The 20,248-nt window shown below is 34.5% G+C and overlaps 1 protein-coding gene across 1 annotated transcript; it reads left to right on the forward strand.

The window, feature by feature from the left end:
• Window positions 1–1,344: 1,344 nt before the first annotated feature.
• On the forward strand, window positions 1,345–19,475 carry Vom2r16 (vomeronasal 2 receptor, 16). The gene is made up of 6 exons (NM_001099655.1): window positions 1,345–1,541; window positions 3,946–4,237; window positions 5,720–6,532; window positions 12,201–12,428; window positions 15,940–16,063; window positions 18,580–19,475. Exons 1-6 carry the CDS (start codon window positions 1,345–1,347, stop codon window positions 19,473–19,475), a joined length of 2,550 nt encoding a protein of 849 aa, NP_001093125.1.
• Window positions 19,476–20,248: the final 773 nt, after the last annotated feature.

Consider the following 20,248-nt stretch of genomic DNA (forward strand, 5'->3'; position numbering starts at 1 on the left):
AATCTGAAGATTTTTTAAATTCCTCAGATTCTGTTGTTATGTCTCTCATTCCATATCTTTTTTCTTCTTCTTCTTCTTCTTCTTCTTCTTCTTCTTCTTCTTCTTCTTCTTCTTCTTCTTCTTCTTCTTCTTCTTCTTCTTCTTCTTCTTCTCCTCCTCCTCCTCCTCCTCCTCCTCCTCCTCCTCCTCCTCCTCCTCCTCCTCCTCCTTCTTCTTCTTCTTCTTCTTTTTTTTTTTTTCATTTAGGTACTGTCTTGGTGCCATATTATTAGTCTGGTTAAGAGTTTATTGATCTTGTTGATTTTCTCAAAGAATCGGTTTCTTCTTTTTTTTTTTTTTTATTCTTTGAATAGTTCTTTTGGTATTTACTTGGCTGGTTTCAGCCCTGGATTTGATTATTTCCTGCAATCTATTCCTTTTGGGTGTATTTGCTTCTTTTTGTAGTAGACCTCTTTGTGCTGTCAAAGTGCTTATTATGTATGCTCTCTCCAGTTTCTTTTTGGAGGCACTCAGAGCTATGAGTTTTCCTCTTAGCACTGCTTTCATTGTTTGTGTCCCATAAATTTTGGTATGTTGTGCCCTCATTTTTCATTACATTCTGAAAAGACTTTCTCTATTTCTTCCTTGACCAAGTTATTATTGAGTTGTTCAAGTTCCTGTTTATGTGGGTTTTCTGTTGTTTTTGTTGTTATTGAAGGCCACTCTTATTTCGTGGTGATCTGACAGGATGCATGGGATTATTTCAATCATCTGATGTCTGTTCAGACCTTTTTATAACCGATTATGTGCTCAATTTTGGAGAAAGTACCATAAGGTTCTTAGAAGAAGGTATGTTTCAAACTATGAGGATGAATTTTTCACTGACAGGAAATTTGTGACAATTTGCCCACATTGTCACATTGTGTTTAGCCATGAATGGTGACTTGGTGGAATATTCTTGAACCATTAAATCATGCCTTATAAAAAATCTACTGACATCATTTCTAAAGGAGTTCATATAAACGTATTTTGAGTTAGTTCTGGGACCACATTTTCCCAAATAGCCATCCTTCCAGGGACCTTAATTTTAAAAAACATGGTGATGTCATGGAACTAGCTAAACCATCTTCATTTGCATTTATCAACCAGTTTTCACATACACTGTGGACATCAGATGCAGAGTCCTAGGAAAACTGTCAAAGATACTCCCAGAGTTGAGGAAATGCTTGGTAACAAGAAGGAATGAATATACAGGCAGACTCTTCTTTGGCCACAGAAAGAAAAGAATATTGGAATATATGAAATATTTGATTTGCTGACCTACCAGACACTTCACCATTCTTACTGCCAAGGCTTAGAAAAACTATGCACACTCTAATTTTATTCTTCTTGCTTTTGAATATTCCACTCCTTGTGGTCAGTTTGATTCATCCCAGGTGCTTTTGGAGAATGAAGCAGAATGAAGAGAAGAATGGAAACCTGAAAACAGGTTGTATCTTTGCATTTGGAGTTGTGAAATGGCCGGTGGAGAAAGAGTACTACTACAATATTCTCAGTACACAGTATGTGCTTTTATATTTTCCTTGTAAATGTCATCATGCCTGTTTCTCAAGTGTTCTAAGGATGGTGAGCAGGGCAATGCTATGAGTCTCCTGTCATGTTCATCATACCTGTTACTCAGGAAACAACACCAAATACTTTTAGAGACTCAATAATATTTTGTCATTTTAAAGTGACCCAGTTTGAATATTTCAAATTGACCTCCCACTGACAAGACCATAACTGAATTAAAAAAAAATCTTTGTTGATCTTTCACATATATCTCTACTCTTGACAGGTTTGATAGCAAGGTAGCCAGTGATATCTTCTCAAAAATTTCCCCACAAAAATTTAATGAGTTTTATTCTTGGTGTGTGCAGCCACATGGTTTTTGAATGTGATGGTGATCCTTTAATCAGTATATAGGTTATAGTGCATGTCCATTGGATACTATTGTTGGTACAAAACCTTTCAATGGAAGTTTCATCTAGGTATTCATTTACTATATCAAATTCCCTGTATGTCATTACTCTATCACTTCAGATGCTGCACTGCAAATTCCACTTTGGATCATAGTTCCCTCCATACTTCATTGCTGTAAATATATAAACACTATCTTTTAAGTATTACAAATATGAATACCTTACTGTCTCTTCTGAAAAAAGAAGGAATGTATGGTCTTTATGTGAGGTTTACATTCTTTGACAGTTTGGTTTTTTTTAATAGGTGTCATACTATCTTCTCCTTGTCACTTGCAAGGGTGAAAGCTGTGGCATTTGATAGCTGGCAAGACTTGAAAACAAGGATACAGGAGATACATAGTAGTTCATACTTGCCATTATATAAAAGGATGTGTCTTTTCTAGATAAGTCTAAGATATTTATAATCCTACACATGTTACATTTAACACATTTCTCCTTCAGAACTTTCATTAAGTATAGCTGACCTGAGCACTATACAATTTTGATATTATGGATTCAGAATTGTTGTCTTCAAACAACCACTTTTGAAGACTAAGTTATTCTGACAGCTCAAATAATTCAATGTTTTTCTACATTTAGTATGCATGTGTTAGTGTTTGAGTTTTAGAGGTTCTAGCCTCAAATTTGTGTTTCTGGTTATTGAAATTTAAAAGGCATAACTTTCCTTTGTTGATAAAATAACGTTCAAAAGTATTTCTTTTTTATATATAAAGATACCACATATGTATAGTTTCTAAGGATAACCAGATAATATCTATGAGTGAATCTTTGAGAATGAAGGAACATGACTGAATTTTCCTGTTCAGATGATTTAAAATGACTTGGAAGAGATAGAAGCTATTACTTTTCTCATGAAAATAAATACAAAATGGCATTATTCTACTACATCTGACTTGTAGCTCATTTTTATACCAAAACCAACCAGGAATGTTTTTTATACACTTTACATTTTATATTCTTTTAATTTATAAACATGTATGACTAGGGTATAAAAATGTCTCAGCAATTTTCAGATGTTTCTAGATCCCATTGGGGTGGTAGTGCTGTGTTGTTGTAACTCAGATATTAGTGAAAATGCTTTCTAAAAGAAAAATAATATCACTGTTATATATTAATTATGAGAATATTAAATGCCTTTATAATTAAATCATAGGCTAACAGTTATGGGTTCATGTGCCATGCCCTGCATTCAGGACATGGATCAGGTGTATCCCTGTGTGTTTGAGGACAGACTAACCTGGAAAAGGATCATTTAAAACCATATTATTCATTGTTCACTCATGGCCTAAATGAGCATTGCCTATTCATATAATTACAGATTTGTATTGACATATACCTTTCTTCAAAAGTAATTACTTAAAATTAATTAAAAATAAATATTCATGAAATGGTTTTCAACCTGTAATTAATAAACTAGAAACATAAAATAACCTAAGTATGACTATAAGGGGATATAGTAAGTTTATTTCCCATTAATTAAAATTATTTGATATACAGGTGAAAAATGTTTCTTGAGAAAGACTACTGTGCATTCATCAGGCATTGCTGCCCCGCCTTATAAAGTGATATGAAATATAGAACTTCAATTGTCCCACATCACATGAATTTTATATATTTCTCAATGATTTCAAAAGTAAGACATGGTCAGTTTTCATGTTTGACCAGAACTCTTGACAATATATTTGCCTTCATAACGAACAAACAGTAGAATGAAAAATGCTTAGATGTTCCAATAATACATCTTCTTTATGTGAGATTAACTCACTTGAACTTCCAAAGATTTGCCAGCTTACACCACCATACATTATCTGAACCTTATTACACAGATTGTGTGTTTCAATGGTTAGGGATGGGGGCAATAACTTCCTGTTCAAGATAATCATTATTTTGCTTTCAAATGATATTTTCAGATCTCTACACATAATAAACTCTCTAACAATTACAGAACAAATACTGAAAATCACCAGTTTTCTCTGGCCTTGGCTTTTTCCATGGATGAAATCAACAAGAACCCTGATCTTTTACCAAATAAGTCTTTACTATTTGACTTCCCATTTTACAGTTGTAAAAGTCACTCAGAATTAACCACACTCATTCATGGGTCTGTACAACAATACGATATTTTTCCTAATTATGTTTGTAACAATGAGACCATGTGTACATTGTTGCTAACAGGACCAAATTGGAAAATATCTGTGATACTTCGGACATACCTGGACCTTTACAAATCCCAGCAGGTAAAATTTTTGTAAGGTGGGGATATATGAAATAAGGTCTCCTTTGGTGCCATTCCCAGATCCTAAGAACAAAGTAAAGAGGTCAGCCATTCTATGACTATGTTGTTCTATATACTGATAGGATTATACTGAGAGATGGATAGGGGTCCCAAAATTACTTACTTGAAACAGAGATGAGGAAAAATGTAACAGATGATGAGGTTTTTGTTTTATTATGTTTTTAATTCTTTTTTGTAGTGGATATTTTCTCAACTAACATTTCAAATGTTCTACCTACTTTTCCCTCCAGAACTCCCCCTCTCCCATACCCCTTATCTCTGCTTCTATGAGGAAGATCCCCATCCAAGCCATCCATTCCCACCACACAGCAGTGGCATTCCCCTATACTGGGGAATCCAGTTTTCACAAGACCAAGGGATTCTCCTCATATTGATGCCACACAATGCCATCATCTGCTAAATATGTGACTAGAGCCATGATTCCCTCCATGTGTACTCTTTAGTTGATGGTTTCGTCCCTGGGAGCTCTGTAGTGTCTGGGTGGTTGATATTGTTGTACTTTCTAAGGGGTTGTAAACACCTTTAGCTCCTTCAGAACTTTTGTAACTCCTCCATTGTCGTCCCCAAGCTCAGTCAGGTGGTTAGTTGCAAGCATTCTCATGTGTATTAGTAAGGCTCTAGCAGAGCCTTTCAGGAGACATCTATAATGAGGCTCCTGTTAGCAATCACTTCCTTGTACCCACAATAGTGGCTGGGTTTAGTGGATTCATATGGAATGGATTCCCAGGTGGGGCAGTCTCTGGACAGCCTTTCCTTTATTCTCTGCTCCACTCTTTGTCCTTGTATTTATTTTGGGCAGGAGTAATACTAAGTTCAAATTTTCAGAAGTAAGGGTGGCTCCATCCCCCAAACTGCGGCCTTGCCTAACCTCTGCATATAGTCTCTAAAGGATCTCCCTCCCCTTCTGACATTTCAGCTAATCTTATCCCTGGTGGTCCTGGGAGCCTCTTGCTTTCCAGGCATCTGGGACTTGCTGGTGGCTACCCTCAGTTCCCCATCTCCCACTGCTACACACCTCTGTTCCAATTCCTGACCCTCTGTATATTTTCTCTGTCACATCTCATAACTGATCCTGCTCCCTTCTCCCCTCTCACCCTCCTTTTTCTCCCCATGTCACTCAAATCCTCTACCTCCCATGAGGTGAATATTTTATTCACCCTTCTATTAAGGACTGAAACATCCACATTTTGGACTTCCTTCTTCTTAAGCTTCATATGGTCTCTGCATTATGTCTTGGGTATGCTAAACTTTTGGGCTAATACCTACTTATCAGTGAGTGCTCACCATGAGTGTTCTTTTGTGACTGGGTTACCTCATTCAGGATATTATCTAGTTCCATCTATTTGCCTAGAATATTTTGCAGAAAATCATGTTTAAACATTTTTTGAATGCATTCTACACCATGCTTCTTTTTGTGTTCTAGTTCCTTCAGCTTACTTATGGACCTTTCCATCCTGTCCTGAGTGACAATGAACAATTTCCTTATCTGTATCAGATGGCCCCTAAGGAAACATCTCTTGCCTTGGCCCTGGTCTCCTTCCTAATTCATTTCAGTTGGAACTGGATTGGGCTGGCCATCTCAGACAATGATCAGGGTAATCAATTCCTATCATATTTGAGAACAGAGATGGGAAAATATACAGTCTGCTTTGCCTTTGTGAACATGATCCCTGTCAACATGCAATTATTCATGACAAGAACTGATGTGTATTACAACCAAATCATCACATCATCCACAAATGTTGTTATTGTTTATGGTGACACAGATAGTACTCTTGCTTTGGGCTTTAAAATGTGGAAATCTCTAGGTGTACAGAGAATATGGGTTACCACTTCAGAGTGGGATGTCATTACTAGTAAGAGAGACTTCACATTTGACACTTTCCATAGCATTATTGCTTTTCAACACCACCATGGTGAGATTTCTGGTTTTAAAAATTTTGTGCAGACATTGAACCCTTTCAAATACTCAGATAAATATCTCGTAAAGTTAGAGTGGATGTACTTTAACTGTGAAATTTCAGCATCTAACTGTAAGACACTGAAGAACTGCTTATACAATGAGTCATTTGAATGGCTAAGTGAACAGACTTTTGACATGGCGTTTAGTGATGGCACTCATGACATATACAATGCTGCATATGCTGTGGCCCATGCCCTCCATGAGTTCTTTCTTCAACAAGGAGATAATCAGCAGAAGTACAGAGGGAAATGGCCCAATTCTGTGTGCTTGAAGGTAGTGTGTCTTCTATTTGATGGTATATTGAGTAAACAATATCGTAGTTTTACTGTCTATCAGATGTCCAAACTCAGAGGTCTAGTAAATATTCACAAAAAGTAAGGATTTTATAACATTTTTCCTGCTGAGGTAAAAATGTTTGTATACATATGAAATGAAATGTCAGTTGAGTAGAATGCATTATTTGTAAATGAAGAAATTGATTGTGACATAGTACCTGAATATCATAGCAATTTTTCTAATACTTAAAACTTAATCATTTCTTTCTCATGAAGTATTTCATTGAAGAAGATTTTATTGGATTTAATTTTATTTGTTTACTGATATACTTTACATCCCTCTCACTGCTTCCTCCTGGTTTCTTTCTTTTCTTTTTCTTCCTTAACAAATTTTATAAGCATATTTTTACTTTAACCTTATCAAAATAACATCCTCTTCATATACAATGTCTGTAACTCAAAAATACTTTCAGGCATTTATTTAATTTATTTATTTATTTATTTATTTATTTATTATTATTTATTTTTACATCTTGATCATTGATCACTGTCACCACTCAAGTCACCCTCACCTACAATCTCTCTGCCATTCCCTCCTCCCTTTCAAATCTCTGCAGGACTAATCACATTATCTCCAATTGAGATCAGGGAAGGCGCCCCACCTTGAAGAACATATCCCATAAACTGACAACAGATTTCCAGATAGTCTACATTCTGTTATGTTGGGACACATATGAAAACCCAGTTGTACATCGTGGAAAAGGTGTAGGAGGCTTGTTCCTGTCCCTTTATGTTCTTTGTTTGATTATAGAGTCTCTGGGAGCCTTATGGATCCAAACTAGTTTACTTTAATGGTCTTTCTGTGGAGTACCTAGCCCCCTTTTGACCCTCAATATTCCCCCCAACTGTTCCAAAATAGTCCCCATCTCTAGTCACTGTTTAGCTCTGAGTCATGGAAGCTTCTCAATTCCCTGGAGTCTGAGACTATCTACTGGGTAATCCTAGTTCCCTATCCCCCACTGCCAAATTTTGATTCAATTTCCTGACCCTCAGTACTTCTCTCCTGTCCCTTCTAATACTTGATCCTCATTGCCTAATTTTCCCTCCCCCTCCTCTCTCCCTCTCACATTTTTCCATTCTTCTACCTCTTGTGATTGTTTTATTCACTGCTCTATGTAGGAATGAAAAATTCTCCACTTTGGTATTCTTTTGTCTTGAGCTTCATATGGTTTGTGGGTTGTATGGTGGGTATTCTGAGCTTTTGGGCTAATATGCACTTATCAATAAATAAATACCATGTGTGGTCTTTTGGGTCTGGTTTACCTCACTTAGGATGATATTTTCTACTCCCATCCACTTGGCTGCGAATTTCATGAAGTCATTGTTTTAGTAGCTGAGTAGTACTCCATTGTGCAAATTTACAACATTTTCTGTATCTATTCTTATGTATAGGAATATCTGGGTTGTTTCTAGCTACTGGCTATTATAAATAAGACTGCTCTAAACATAGTGGAACATGTTTCCTTATTTATGTTGGAGCATCTTTTGGGCATATGTCCAATAGTGGTATTCAGGTAGAACTATTTCCAATTTTCTGTGAAATGAATAGACTGATTTCCAAAGTAGTTTTACTAGCTTGAAGTCCCAACAGCAATGGTGGAGTATTTCTCTTTCTCCACACCGTCTCCAGGATCTGCTGTTAACTGTACTTTTGTTCTTAGTCATTCTGATCGGTATGTGAAGGATTCTAAGGGACATTTTGACTTTTCCTCTTTTCTGAAGAGCAAGGGATCAGGAGAGGTTAGGAGAGGAAAGGTGAAAAGGGAAGGACTAGGAGGAGAGGAGGGAGGGGAATATATGAATAGTAAATAACTCATTTTAAAATGATTGTCCATGGTGGAATATGTTGTTATGTAAATGGGGCATCTATTGTTATGTAGATCTATTGCATTGATTAACCTCTTTGTCCCTATACCAATACTATAAAATTTTTATTAAGATTACTCTATTATGCTGATTAGGTTAGGGATGATGATTCCTTTGCAAGTTTGTTTATTGTTCAATATTTTTTAGAATTTTGATGGAAATTGCCTAGAATCTCTAGATTTCTTTTGGTAAGGTGGCCTTATATCAGTGATACTCATACAGATTCATGAACATGGAGATCTTTACATCTTCTGATGTTTTTCTCAGTGTCCTTCTGCAGCAACTTGAACTTTTCAAATAGATCTTTCAGTTGCTTGTTTACAGTGGCACGATGATATTTTATGTTATTTGAGACTATTGCATATGGTGTTGTTTCTATAATGTAGGAATGTTGTTTCATTCTTGACTATTTTATCATTTTCATAATAGATAGCTACAGGTTTTTTGGGTGAATTTTGTTTCCAGCTACTTGGCTGAACAAGTTTTTCAGTGGTAGGTATTCTCCTGTAAAATTTTTGTTTCTCTCTCTCTCTCTCTTTTTTTTTTATGAGCAGTAAAGCAGTATTTACTTTAAGTTGGGTATTTCTTATTTACATTTTTTGTTGCTATAAGTATACAAGATTGATTCTTTTTAACTTTTATATTTAGAAGACTTGCAAAGAAATAAAAATAATACATACAAAACTTAAAAAAATTGTTGCTGCTTCTGTATACTATATCATCTCCAATTAGTGAAACTTTGAAATCTTCTTTTCCACTTTTTATCTACTTCATCTCTTATAGTTATCTTACCACTCTGGCAAGAATTTCAAGTACTCTATTGCATAGATAAGGAGACAGTGAGTGACTTTCTCTTATTCCTGATTTCAGGAGAATTTCTGTGAGTTTCTCTCCATTTAGTTTAATATTGCCTATAAGCTTTCTGTATATTGTTTTTATTATGTTTTAGTATGTGCCTTGTATTCATAATTTCTCTTATACTTCTAATAAGAAGGGATAATGAATATATTTCAAAGTAATTTTCTGTAATAATTAAAATAGTAATGTGATTTTTTTTCTTTCAATTTTCTTATAACATGGATTATGTGGATGGTATTTTCTATGATGAACCATCTTTGCATCCCTGGGATAAAGTCTACTTGATTATGGTAGATGATGTTTTAGATATGCTCCTTGATTCTGTTTGGAAATATTTTATTGAGGATTTTTGTATCAATGTTCATAAGACAAATTCAGTCAGAAATACTCATTCTTTGTTGAGTGTGTGATTTAGATATTAGGGTAACTGCAACTTCACAGAATGATATTTACAGTGTTGCTTTTACTTCTCTTCTGAGGAATATTTTTAGGAATATTGGCCTTAGCTTTTCTGTGAAAGTCTGATAGAATTCTACACTAAAATCGTCTGGCTATTGGTTTTTGGTTGATAAATTTTAGTGGTGACTTTTCAATCTTTAAAAGCTATAGGGATGTTTAAATAGTTTATTTGAGCTTGATTTAATATTGCTAAGTAGTACCTGTCTAGAAAATCATCCATTTCCTTAGGATTTCCCAATTTGGTATAGTGCAGGTTTTTGAAGTAATACATACTGATTCCTTGAATTCCCCCATTGTTAGGTGTTATTTCTCCTCTTCATTTCTGATTTTATATAATGTTTCTCTTTCTTTTGGATAGTATAGCTAATGGCTTATCTATGATTTTTTTTACAGAATCAATTCTTTGTTTTTGCTGATTCTTCGTAATTTTTTAAAATTCTAACTGATTGATTTCAGCCCTTATTTTAATTATTTCCAGTCTTCTACTCCCCTGCAGTCTGCTTGCTACATTTTTTCTACAGTTTTCAGGTGTACTTTTAAATTACAAGTATGAAAATTTTCTAATTTCTTTATGGAGGCACTTAGTATTGTGAACTTTCCTCTTAGTACTGATTTTTTGTGTCCAATAATTTTGGGTATGTTGGGCATTAATTTTCATTGAATTCTACAAGAACTTTAGTTACTTTATGGCCTCCCTGACACAGCTATCATTGACAACAGACTTGTTTAATTTCCACAACTGTTTAGGATTTATAGTGTTTATGTTCTTGTTGAAGTCTAGTTGCATAGTGGTCTGATAAGATACAAGGTGTTGTCTCAATTTTCTTGTATTTGTTTATGCTTGCTTTTTGGTGAAGTATATGGTCAATTTTGCAATATATATATATATATATATATATATATATATATATATATATATATATATATGGTGCTGAAAAGAATACATATTCTGTTGTGCTTGGGTGAAATATTCTGTAGTTGTCTGTTTGGTCCATTTGATTCATAGTCATGTTAGTTTCATTATTTGTATATTTAGTTTTTATGTGGATGAACTGTAGGTGGGTGAGAATAAAGAACTCAGTAAGCATGGAAGATGGGAGTGGGAATAGAATCTAACCTGTGGAATTCAGTATTTACAGGTCTGATCAAGATGGGCAGAAATATAACAGATGACAGGAGAATGTAGGCCCTGAGGACATAGCAGATTTCCCAGGGCATCTGGGTGTTCCCCAGGGGACTAAGTGATCTGACAAGTTGGGTGATGAAAAGGAATCTAACCTTTATGGATTAGGATCTGAACATCTGTTGAAGGAGGGTAGAGAGATGACAAGACAATGGTGGTCTCCAGGGGTTATCAGACTTCCAAGAATAGCTAGGGGTATCCTTTAGCACTGAGCAGGCATGGAAGGTAGGTAGGTAAAGGGAATATTACCTGTGTGGAACAGGAACTACAAGTCTCATGAAGGTGGACTGAGCAGTGGCAAGAGGTCAGGAGATAGCATTCACAAGTATTCTCAACTACTTCTGTCTACACTGTAGGCCAGGGGAAACCTTGTGTGTTTTGTGTAGCTCTGTGTTGCAACAAATATACATGTTTTGTATATTTGTCCATCTAACTGACTATGGAAATTAAAATAAAATTTCCATGTGTCAATGCCTTTCAGTATGGATGATTTTGTATATATGTACCTGCTATTTTTTTAACCAGTGCATGGATTAGCATGTGCATTTTGTGAGAGAGAGAGAGAGAGAGAGAGAGAGAGAGAGAGAGAGAGTGTGTGTGTGTCTGTGTGCATGTGTTTTGTGCTTCTGTGTAAGGTTTTGAATGTATGTATACCTATTTTGCTTTTGTCACTCTTTCTGTCTGTATATTTGTATATGGATGTGAGCAAAAACTTGTCTGTTTATCAGGGACTCTCTCTCTCTCTCTCTCTCTCTCTCTGTGTGTGTGTGTATGTGTGTGTGTGTGTGTGTGTTCCTGTGTTGCTATATCTTGTATGAAAAATATTACTATCTCTCTGTTTGTGTCTGAATACTTATATATGTGACTTGTTATGTATATATAGCTATGTATAAAAAAACTCTTGTGTTTCTACTGTATGTGTTACTCTGTGTGGATATGAGTGTCTCTGGATGTAGATATATCTGTATGCATGCATATTGCAAATCTATATTTGGTTTCTGTATGTATGTCTGTGTTTATTTTAAGTACGTTCCTCTGAGATAACTAAAGTGTCAAAATACTGAAATGAATTTATTTATCCATTTACTTTTCTTGAGAATGCTTTCCTCTATAGCTTCACTGTAGTTGCCTCTAAGTTGAAATGAGAATGAATATATATATATATATATATATATATATATATATATATATAATCTTCAAGGAAGGACATATACATTATATTGTACTGCCTGACTTTCAGTTACATTCTTTGCTAAAGAAGACCCACTTCACTAATCCTGTTGGGGACAGAGTAATTATGAACCAGAGAGAAAAAATGCAGGAAGAGTATGACATTTTCTACATTTGGAATTTTCCACAAGGTCTTGGACTTAAGGTAAAGATAGGAGAGTTTAGTCCATATTATTCAAGTGGGAAACAGCTCTGGTTATTTGAAGATATGATAGAGTGGACCACAGGAAATAGACAGGTGAGTTTGACCTAACTGTACTAATTTAAATTTCACAGCATCAAACACTGTAAGAGGCTCTACTTGTGCTTCCTTGTAATATACTAAGGTCAAATAGATTTCCGCAAAAAGAACCGATCACTTGCAGTCTATATTGTATTTCTTGTTTAATTTTTGATATGATATTTTCAGTAATTTGTCAAGAATTTCAGACATACAATCATTGTATTTTTATATGAGGACATGTTTCTATTTTTTAATCTGAATATAGAATTTATGTTGAAAACTGTTTGATAGTATATCCAATAAAGTCAGCAATATTCTCTTAGATCCAGTCTTACTACTACACAGTAATTTTTATATTTGTTCTGAACATTTAAAAAAAGAGATCATGAACAGTGTCTAACTCATTCTAAAGTCAACATACACAAGTCATAATTTTTGTATTATGTAATTTATAAAAGCCACTTTACAAACAAATATTAAATATCCAACACCTCTCACCATACAGTTAGATTCACTATGAATGTTTACCTGTTTTCTTTCTCTTTTTAATATGGGTATGGGTGTTTTTTTCTGAATGTATGCCTAAGCAATACCAGCATGTGTGGCATGGATGAATGGCTGAAGAAGAATTAAAAATTCCAGAAACATGGCAGAGCTTAGTACAACTCAGTGGCTGCTGGAAATCAGATTTCAGTCAACTTCATGTGTAGAAATTATTCTTGACAGCTGAATCATCTCTTCTTCCATGAATCATATATTGTAAAAGAAATTACTCAACAGTTACCTTGCTTTTTGTATAGGTCACTATAACAAGAAGTATGTGTCTATATTTCTTCTCTGTATGGGAAACAACTATTTGTAATATAAAATTGACTTTGAAAATGTATAAATAAAACATCCCAATTTGGGTCCTGTTTATATTATAGATATGAATTCTTATGTGCATGGTTATATAATTCAAACTATATCCCAACTATAACCGTTATTGATATCTTTTTAAAAAATTGAGTTCAGAAAAGTCTTCAATCTTGATTTGAAGTAATATGTCATGTTACACAGTTATGAACTTTACTGTTAATATAATTCATTATAATGATGAAGATATTTATTCTCATGGAAAACAACATATAAGCTGAAAATGTAGCTACTGAGATAGATATGCATTAGCATAGTAGAAGAGTAACCTCATGTATGATCTATCCATAGCTCAGTTGAATATTATAATCACATACACTAGAATAATACAGAAGATTAACAAACACACTACCAGTTTTCTATTTTCACATATAGAAATAGACAAAAAAATGGAGACATCAAAGCAACATGAATTTCAAATGTCTTAGTCATAGATTAATGTGACTAATAGATTAATTTCCAAAGATATACTAAACAGAGAATTGAAATTATGATCATAAGAATTTCCAAAAGATCAAAGGTATACAAATTAATGCGGGGAAGATAGCAAAATATCATGGAAACTTGCATGAAATAAGACACTGAGTTTTTATGTGACAAAGGAATTCATTAATGGTAGAAAATAAGAACAGAAATTCAACCTAAAATATGTAGCAGAAAAACAAAATATATCAAATAAACTTCTTAGTGAAAAGTCTCACAAAAAGACTACATCAAGCTGAGACAGACTCATAAAATTGAAAACTAGGCTTAAGAGAAAAGTCAAACTGTTGCACAGAAAAAAAATGAGGAAAACGAAAATCATAGGCAATCAAGAGAGAATATTTAAAAGACTAAACTTACAATAGATGGGCACAAGACAAAGAGGATACACTAGAGGTACAAACAGTGAACTGTAGCTATACATTTCCAAAACAATGAGAGTCATGGGTACTGGAGACAATTAAATATCAAACACTAAACATTAAAAATAAAACAGTTCATTACATATTTTACTTAAATTTTATTTTGTAACAAAGGAAGAACATATAATTACAGGACAGGACCTCCTGTCATAGACAGGCCCTATTTGCATAACAACAGACTCTACCATGGACACACTTTTTTAAATTAATTATTACATACATCCTTAAAGCAGATTCCACTCCCTCCTCTCCTTCCAGAACTTCCTTTTTCACCTTGCCTCCCCCAATCTCTCCTGATTCCTCACTCTTAAGAAAAGGGGAAGCCTCCCATGGATATCTTCCTGCTTAGCATATCAAGATGTAATCCTATACGCATAGGCATCATCTTCTATTGGGGCAAGAAGAGCCTGCTCAGTAGTAACAAAGGGCCCTGAAAGCAGGCAATAGCATTAGAGCTAGACTCTTCTTCCACTCTGAGAATTTACACATGAAGACCAAACTTCTTCATTCTTAATTATGTGTAAAGGGCCTAGAACAGTACCAAGTGTGCCCTTTAACTGCTTTTTCAGTCTCTATAGTCTCCTATGAAACCAGGTGGGATGATTCTGTAGGTTTTCTTGTGGTTTATTTAACCCAAATTGCTGTTACATTCCTTCTTTCCACTCTTTTGCAGAATTCCCCAATTTCTGTCTAATGTGTGACATTGGGTCTCTGTATCTTGTTCCATCTGTTGCTAGGTGAAGTCTCTCAAATAACAGTTATGTTAGACTTCTGTCTCTAAGTGTAGAAGAATGTCATTATCAGCCGCAGTGGTGGTTTCCCTCTCATGGCACTGTGTTGAGCTGGACCAATCATTGTTTGGTAATTCCCACAATTTCTACTTTATCTTTACTTCTGCATTTCTTATAGGCGAGACAACTTGTAACTCAGTTAATAGTCTGTGACTGGGTTGCTGTCACAGTCACAGCTTTAGAAGTCTTGCTAGTTACAGAAGTTTGCTTGTTTGATAGGATTCTTAGTTAGGGTCACATTAATAGGGAGTTTCCATTGTCCTAAGTTTCTAGCTTTTCTCAGATATATCCCCATTTTCTAATTTTATCTCCCAGTACACTTGCTTTGACTTCTCACTGGATCTATACTGTCCTCATCCATACTCCTTTTCTGTGTCTATATAAAGGACCACAGTTAGAAAAAAAGTATTAGAAAATTATCAAAAATTTGATTAACAACAAAAGGACTATAATTATGAAATATTTTATGTAATAATTGAGGGTTAGTTGTCACATACTTTAATAAAAATACACAGACAATTAAATTGGCTTATTTAGTTTTTTAAAAGAATATTTTTTTGACTCTTTAGGAATTTCACTTCATGCACCGTGATCACACTGATTTCTAAGCCATTCCATATGGAGAGTTAACTTCAAAATTTTTATCCTGTTTATTAAGATTTCTAAGATAGTCATCAAAGTTTGTTTTGTGTGCAAGTCTTTGTAGGGTGATTGGGGTTGGAGTAGTGGTAGTGTTTGTCAATTAAGCTTTTCATTACCCTCTCCTATGTCCATCTGCAACCAATAATATCAGTGTAAAAGTAGCTTCCTAGAATTTGTGATATATACAAAATAAGCATATTAACATCTCCTTATATTAATATAATTTAGTTTTGAAAGCAGTAGATTAAACTGCTTGTGTCTATTTCTCATTAGATGCCATCTTCTGTGTGCAATAGTGATTGTGGTCCTGGGTTCAGAAAAATCTGGAAGGAGGGAATGTCAACCTGCTGTTTTGATTGCATACACTGCCAAGAAAATGAAATTTCTAATGAGACAAGTGAGTATTTCCTACTCTTGATCTTAGCCAAAAGATAAGTGATAAGTGAGTATTTCCTTCAGGAATACAATTTTCACATTGACTATCCTCTCACAGCCATACTGAGATTTTATATACATATACACACAGACACATACACACACACACACACACACACACACACATACACACACACACACACACATACACGCACACATACACATATCTTATGTGTGTGTGTGTATATTTGAAAATTTGATGGCAAACATTGTGTATATAATGACTGACATTCCCACATTAATTGTTATAACAACACAAAAATATTAAATGTCATTATTTTAAAAAATTATTGTTTGTCATACATTTTTGACAGATGGAAAATTTACAGTAGATGGCATATTCTCTTATATGGCTATAAGCCTATTCTTTAATAGTTGAGACATCTCTCCAGCCTGCATATTCTCAAAGAAAGAGTTTTGAATGAAAAACAGAGCATCAGTGTAAATTTTCTACATAAGAACATTTCAAGTGATAAACAACATATATACTTACATTATATTAGACAAAAATCATAAATGTCTAAAACTATTTGTTCTTTTTGCATTGAGGTATGTGTCCACATATAAGTTTATATACAACATGCTTGTACAGAAGCTCATGAACAACAGAGGAAGACCTGTTTAAGACCTGATGCATTTTTTCTTGGAGGTGCTAGAAATCAATACTCTTTTCTCTGTTTGATTTAATAAAAGTGGTGAAATAATTGCTTGCAAAATTATCAAAAACTACTAAATATTCGACAGAAGATTCCTCTCTCCAACTGTTCAATATGATTTGAAATTTAGAAAAGGAGGCACCAGTGCTGACAAATGATAGAGAGGATATGAGAAGTCCTGTATTTAATATTTTATACACAGCACATTGTTAATATCAGGAAATGATATACTAAAATTGTTTTGTACTGAAAAGAACTAGCCACAATTATTAAAATGGTATTGGTACCTGCATAACCTTTATTAGTCAAATAAATATTTAGTCAGGAAAAATTAAATACAATGCACGTCGTGGGCATGCATTTATTCTCTTCTCTTGCTGCTATCACAAATATTTGAATAAAAAGCCTTAAGCACAATTATGGCCAGTAAAATGGCTAAGAAATTAAATCACTTTCCACTAAGTTTGAGAAATATAGGTTATAGAAAGAATTCATAAAATAGTAGGAGGTAACCACCTTCTAGTTTTGTCTACTGATAGCAATGCAGTTTAACATAAAACATACACACAGGTAATTTAACAAGGTATAAAGAAGAGTAGCAGGCAGCTGTGAGATGGATGCTGAGATTTGATCTCAGAGTTTCTGCAAGTTTATATATTCTTTCCAATGTGGAGCCAATTCCCTGGGGTCTTAAAAAGTTAAATAACAGATTCCCATAAATGCACATTTCTATGAAAAATAATATAAATCTTGGAAGAATCATTCCTTTCCCATTGTAATACAAATCATATTTCTTATAGTTACAGTGGGGGTAATAACAATGTATGAATGGGATATTTTTGAGTACCATAAATATTCTTAATTGACACCCTTGCTTGTGGGATATAGAGTTAGTTATCTTTTAATATAATATGTGTTGATCTCTCCTTCATCCTTGAGTATAATTACTGAATCTGGTTCTCATCTAGATTGAAATTATGGAAGGAGAATAATGCTATGTGCTCTCAAATGTTGTCAAATCAAGATGTAGTGATATTTAGCTCTAATTAACAACTCAATTTTTTATCTTCAGTGATAGGATTACTGATTTTTATGAAAATATCTCATGAGTACAAAGGCCATACTATAAGATGAGTAGAAAACTAAGAATTTTTCAGTTTTTATATATTATTGCTGTATTTATAAAACATTTACCTCTCAATCTCAGCCTATTTTTTCTCACACATCAACCCAATTACTTTCAAATTCATGAGTTTCTGTTTCACTTTTATATACAAACACATTTACAAGTATATGCGCACACTACTGATTCAATTTAGTATACATTCATTATCAGTGATCTTAGGTTTGCAAATATGAAGTAGAAACAATATCACAAGTCTCATCCCAATAAAATACAATTTTTCTCATGGGACAGCATTCATGTAAGAGAGAAAGACCTTCAGAAAAACTGAATTAAGACATGGGTGATTTCAAAACACACTCAGTAAAATACTCTTAGTGAGTTTAGCTTCTGTAAATTCACCAATCTACGTAATTTGAGCATAATATATTTATGTACTGCAACACCTATGCTTTGTGAAAATCTGATAAATTATTTCATCAATTAGTAAAATAGATCAAAATTATTTTTGCTATCTAGCCACATGATGATAATCATCATTGAAAACTAGAAGCAAATATTTTGTGAAGCAGTTTCTTTCAATTACATCCTCAGAAACATAGTCACATATGATAATATTTCTTCTACATACTTAAAAGAAATAACTTCTCGATAAAATTACTAAAACTGTACTTTATGATATCTTTATTTCTCTATCAGATGTGGATCAATGTGTCAAGTGTCCTGAGGACCAGTATGCTAACCCAGAGCAGAATCACTGCATTCATAAAGCTCTTATTTTTCTGACCTATCAAGAAACCTTGGGGATGACTCTTTCCTTAGTGGCCTTATGCCTCTCTACTCTCACAGCTGCCATTCTTGGCGTCTTTGTGAAGTACCATACGACTCCCATTGTTAAGGCCAATAACTGCAGACTCACCTATATCTTGCTCATCACCCTCATTTTTTGTTTCCTCTGCCCCTTGCTTTACATTGGCCATCCAAACTCAGTCACCTGTGTCCTGCAGCAAGTCACATTTGGAATTGTATTCACTGTGGCTATTTCCACTGTATTGGCAAAAACAATTACTGTCATTCTTGCCTTCAAAGTTACAGCCCCTCAAAGAATGATAAAATATTTTCTTATTTCAGGAGTATTTAACTATATCATTCCCATCTGTACTCTCATCCAAGTTTTTGTCTGTACACTCTGGCTGGGAACTTCTCCTCCTTCTGTAGATTTTGATCCACAGTCTGAGCATGGCCACATCATTATTGTTTGCAACAAGGGTTCAGTCACTGCCTTTTACTGTATGTTGGGTTACCTGTCCTGCCTAGCCCTTGGGAGTTTCACTCTTGCTTTCTTGTCCAGGAACCTGCCTGGCACATTCAATGAAGCCAAGTTTCTGACATTCAGCATGCTGGTATTCTGCAGTGTCTGGATCACTTTCCTCCCTGTCTACCATAGCACTAAGGGAAAGGTCATGGTGGCAGTGGAGATTTTTTCCACATTAGCTTCCAGTGCAGGGATGCTCGGATGTATTTTTATTCCTAAGTGCTACATAATTTTGTTAAGACCAGAGAGAAATTCTCTACAAAGGATCAGGGAGAAATAATCTTCCCACACTCATATTCCATGAATTCCAAAGAAGTAATGTATATTTCGTTCATAATCACAAATATAGGATTACATGAAGGATCCATCTTCTTTTACAATGACGCAATTTTTCCTATAATAATGTTGCCTATCAGTAGCACATTTAATAAAATTGTATACATTTTCTCCTATAATCTTCCACAATGTTCTCAAATATCTATAACAATAGCTCCAAAGGATTACATGCAGTATTCTGGACATCAAGATACCTTAAATGACATGTGTATATAACAACAGACACACACACAATCAAACAAACACACACACAACTGAAATTTTATAACTTTTTAAAAATGGAAAAGAATAATACAAAACTGTACACCAGTGTTCTGCTTATTAATGTGATCTTAAGATGTCAAAATTACAGAAACCTACATGGGAAGTATGAAGAGATTACATACTTAGACTGAAATTCTTTATAATAGCTGTTTGACATGATAAAAAATTAGTAAGAACACGGGTATTTCAGGAACCATAGACTTACAAAAATGTTTATTTTTCACCTTTATTAACGAGTATTTCTTATTTACATTTCAATTGTTATTCCCCTTCTTGGTTTCCGGACCAACACCCCTATTCCCTCCCCTCCCCTTCTCTATGGGTGTTCCTTTCCCCATCCTCCCACCATTACCACCCTCCCACCAACAATCACATTCACTGGGGATTCAGTCTTGGCAGGACCAAGGGCTTCCCCTTCCACTGGTGCTCTTACTAGGCTATTCATTGCTACAT

Source organism: Rattus norvegicus, chromosome 1 (genome assembly GCF_036323735.1).
Source record: "Rattus norvegicus strain BN/NHsdMcwi chromosome 1, GRCr8, whole genome shotgun sequence".
NCBI lineage: Eukaryota > Metazoa > Chordata > Mammalia > Rodentia > Muridae > Rattus > Rattus norvegicus.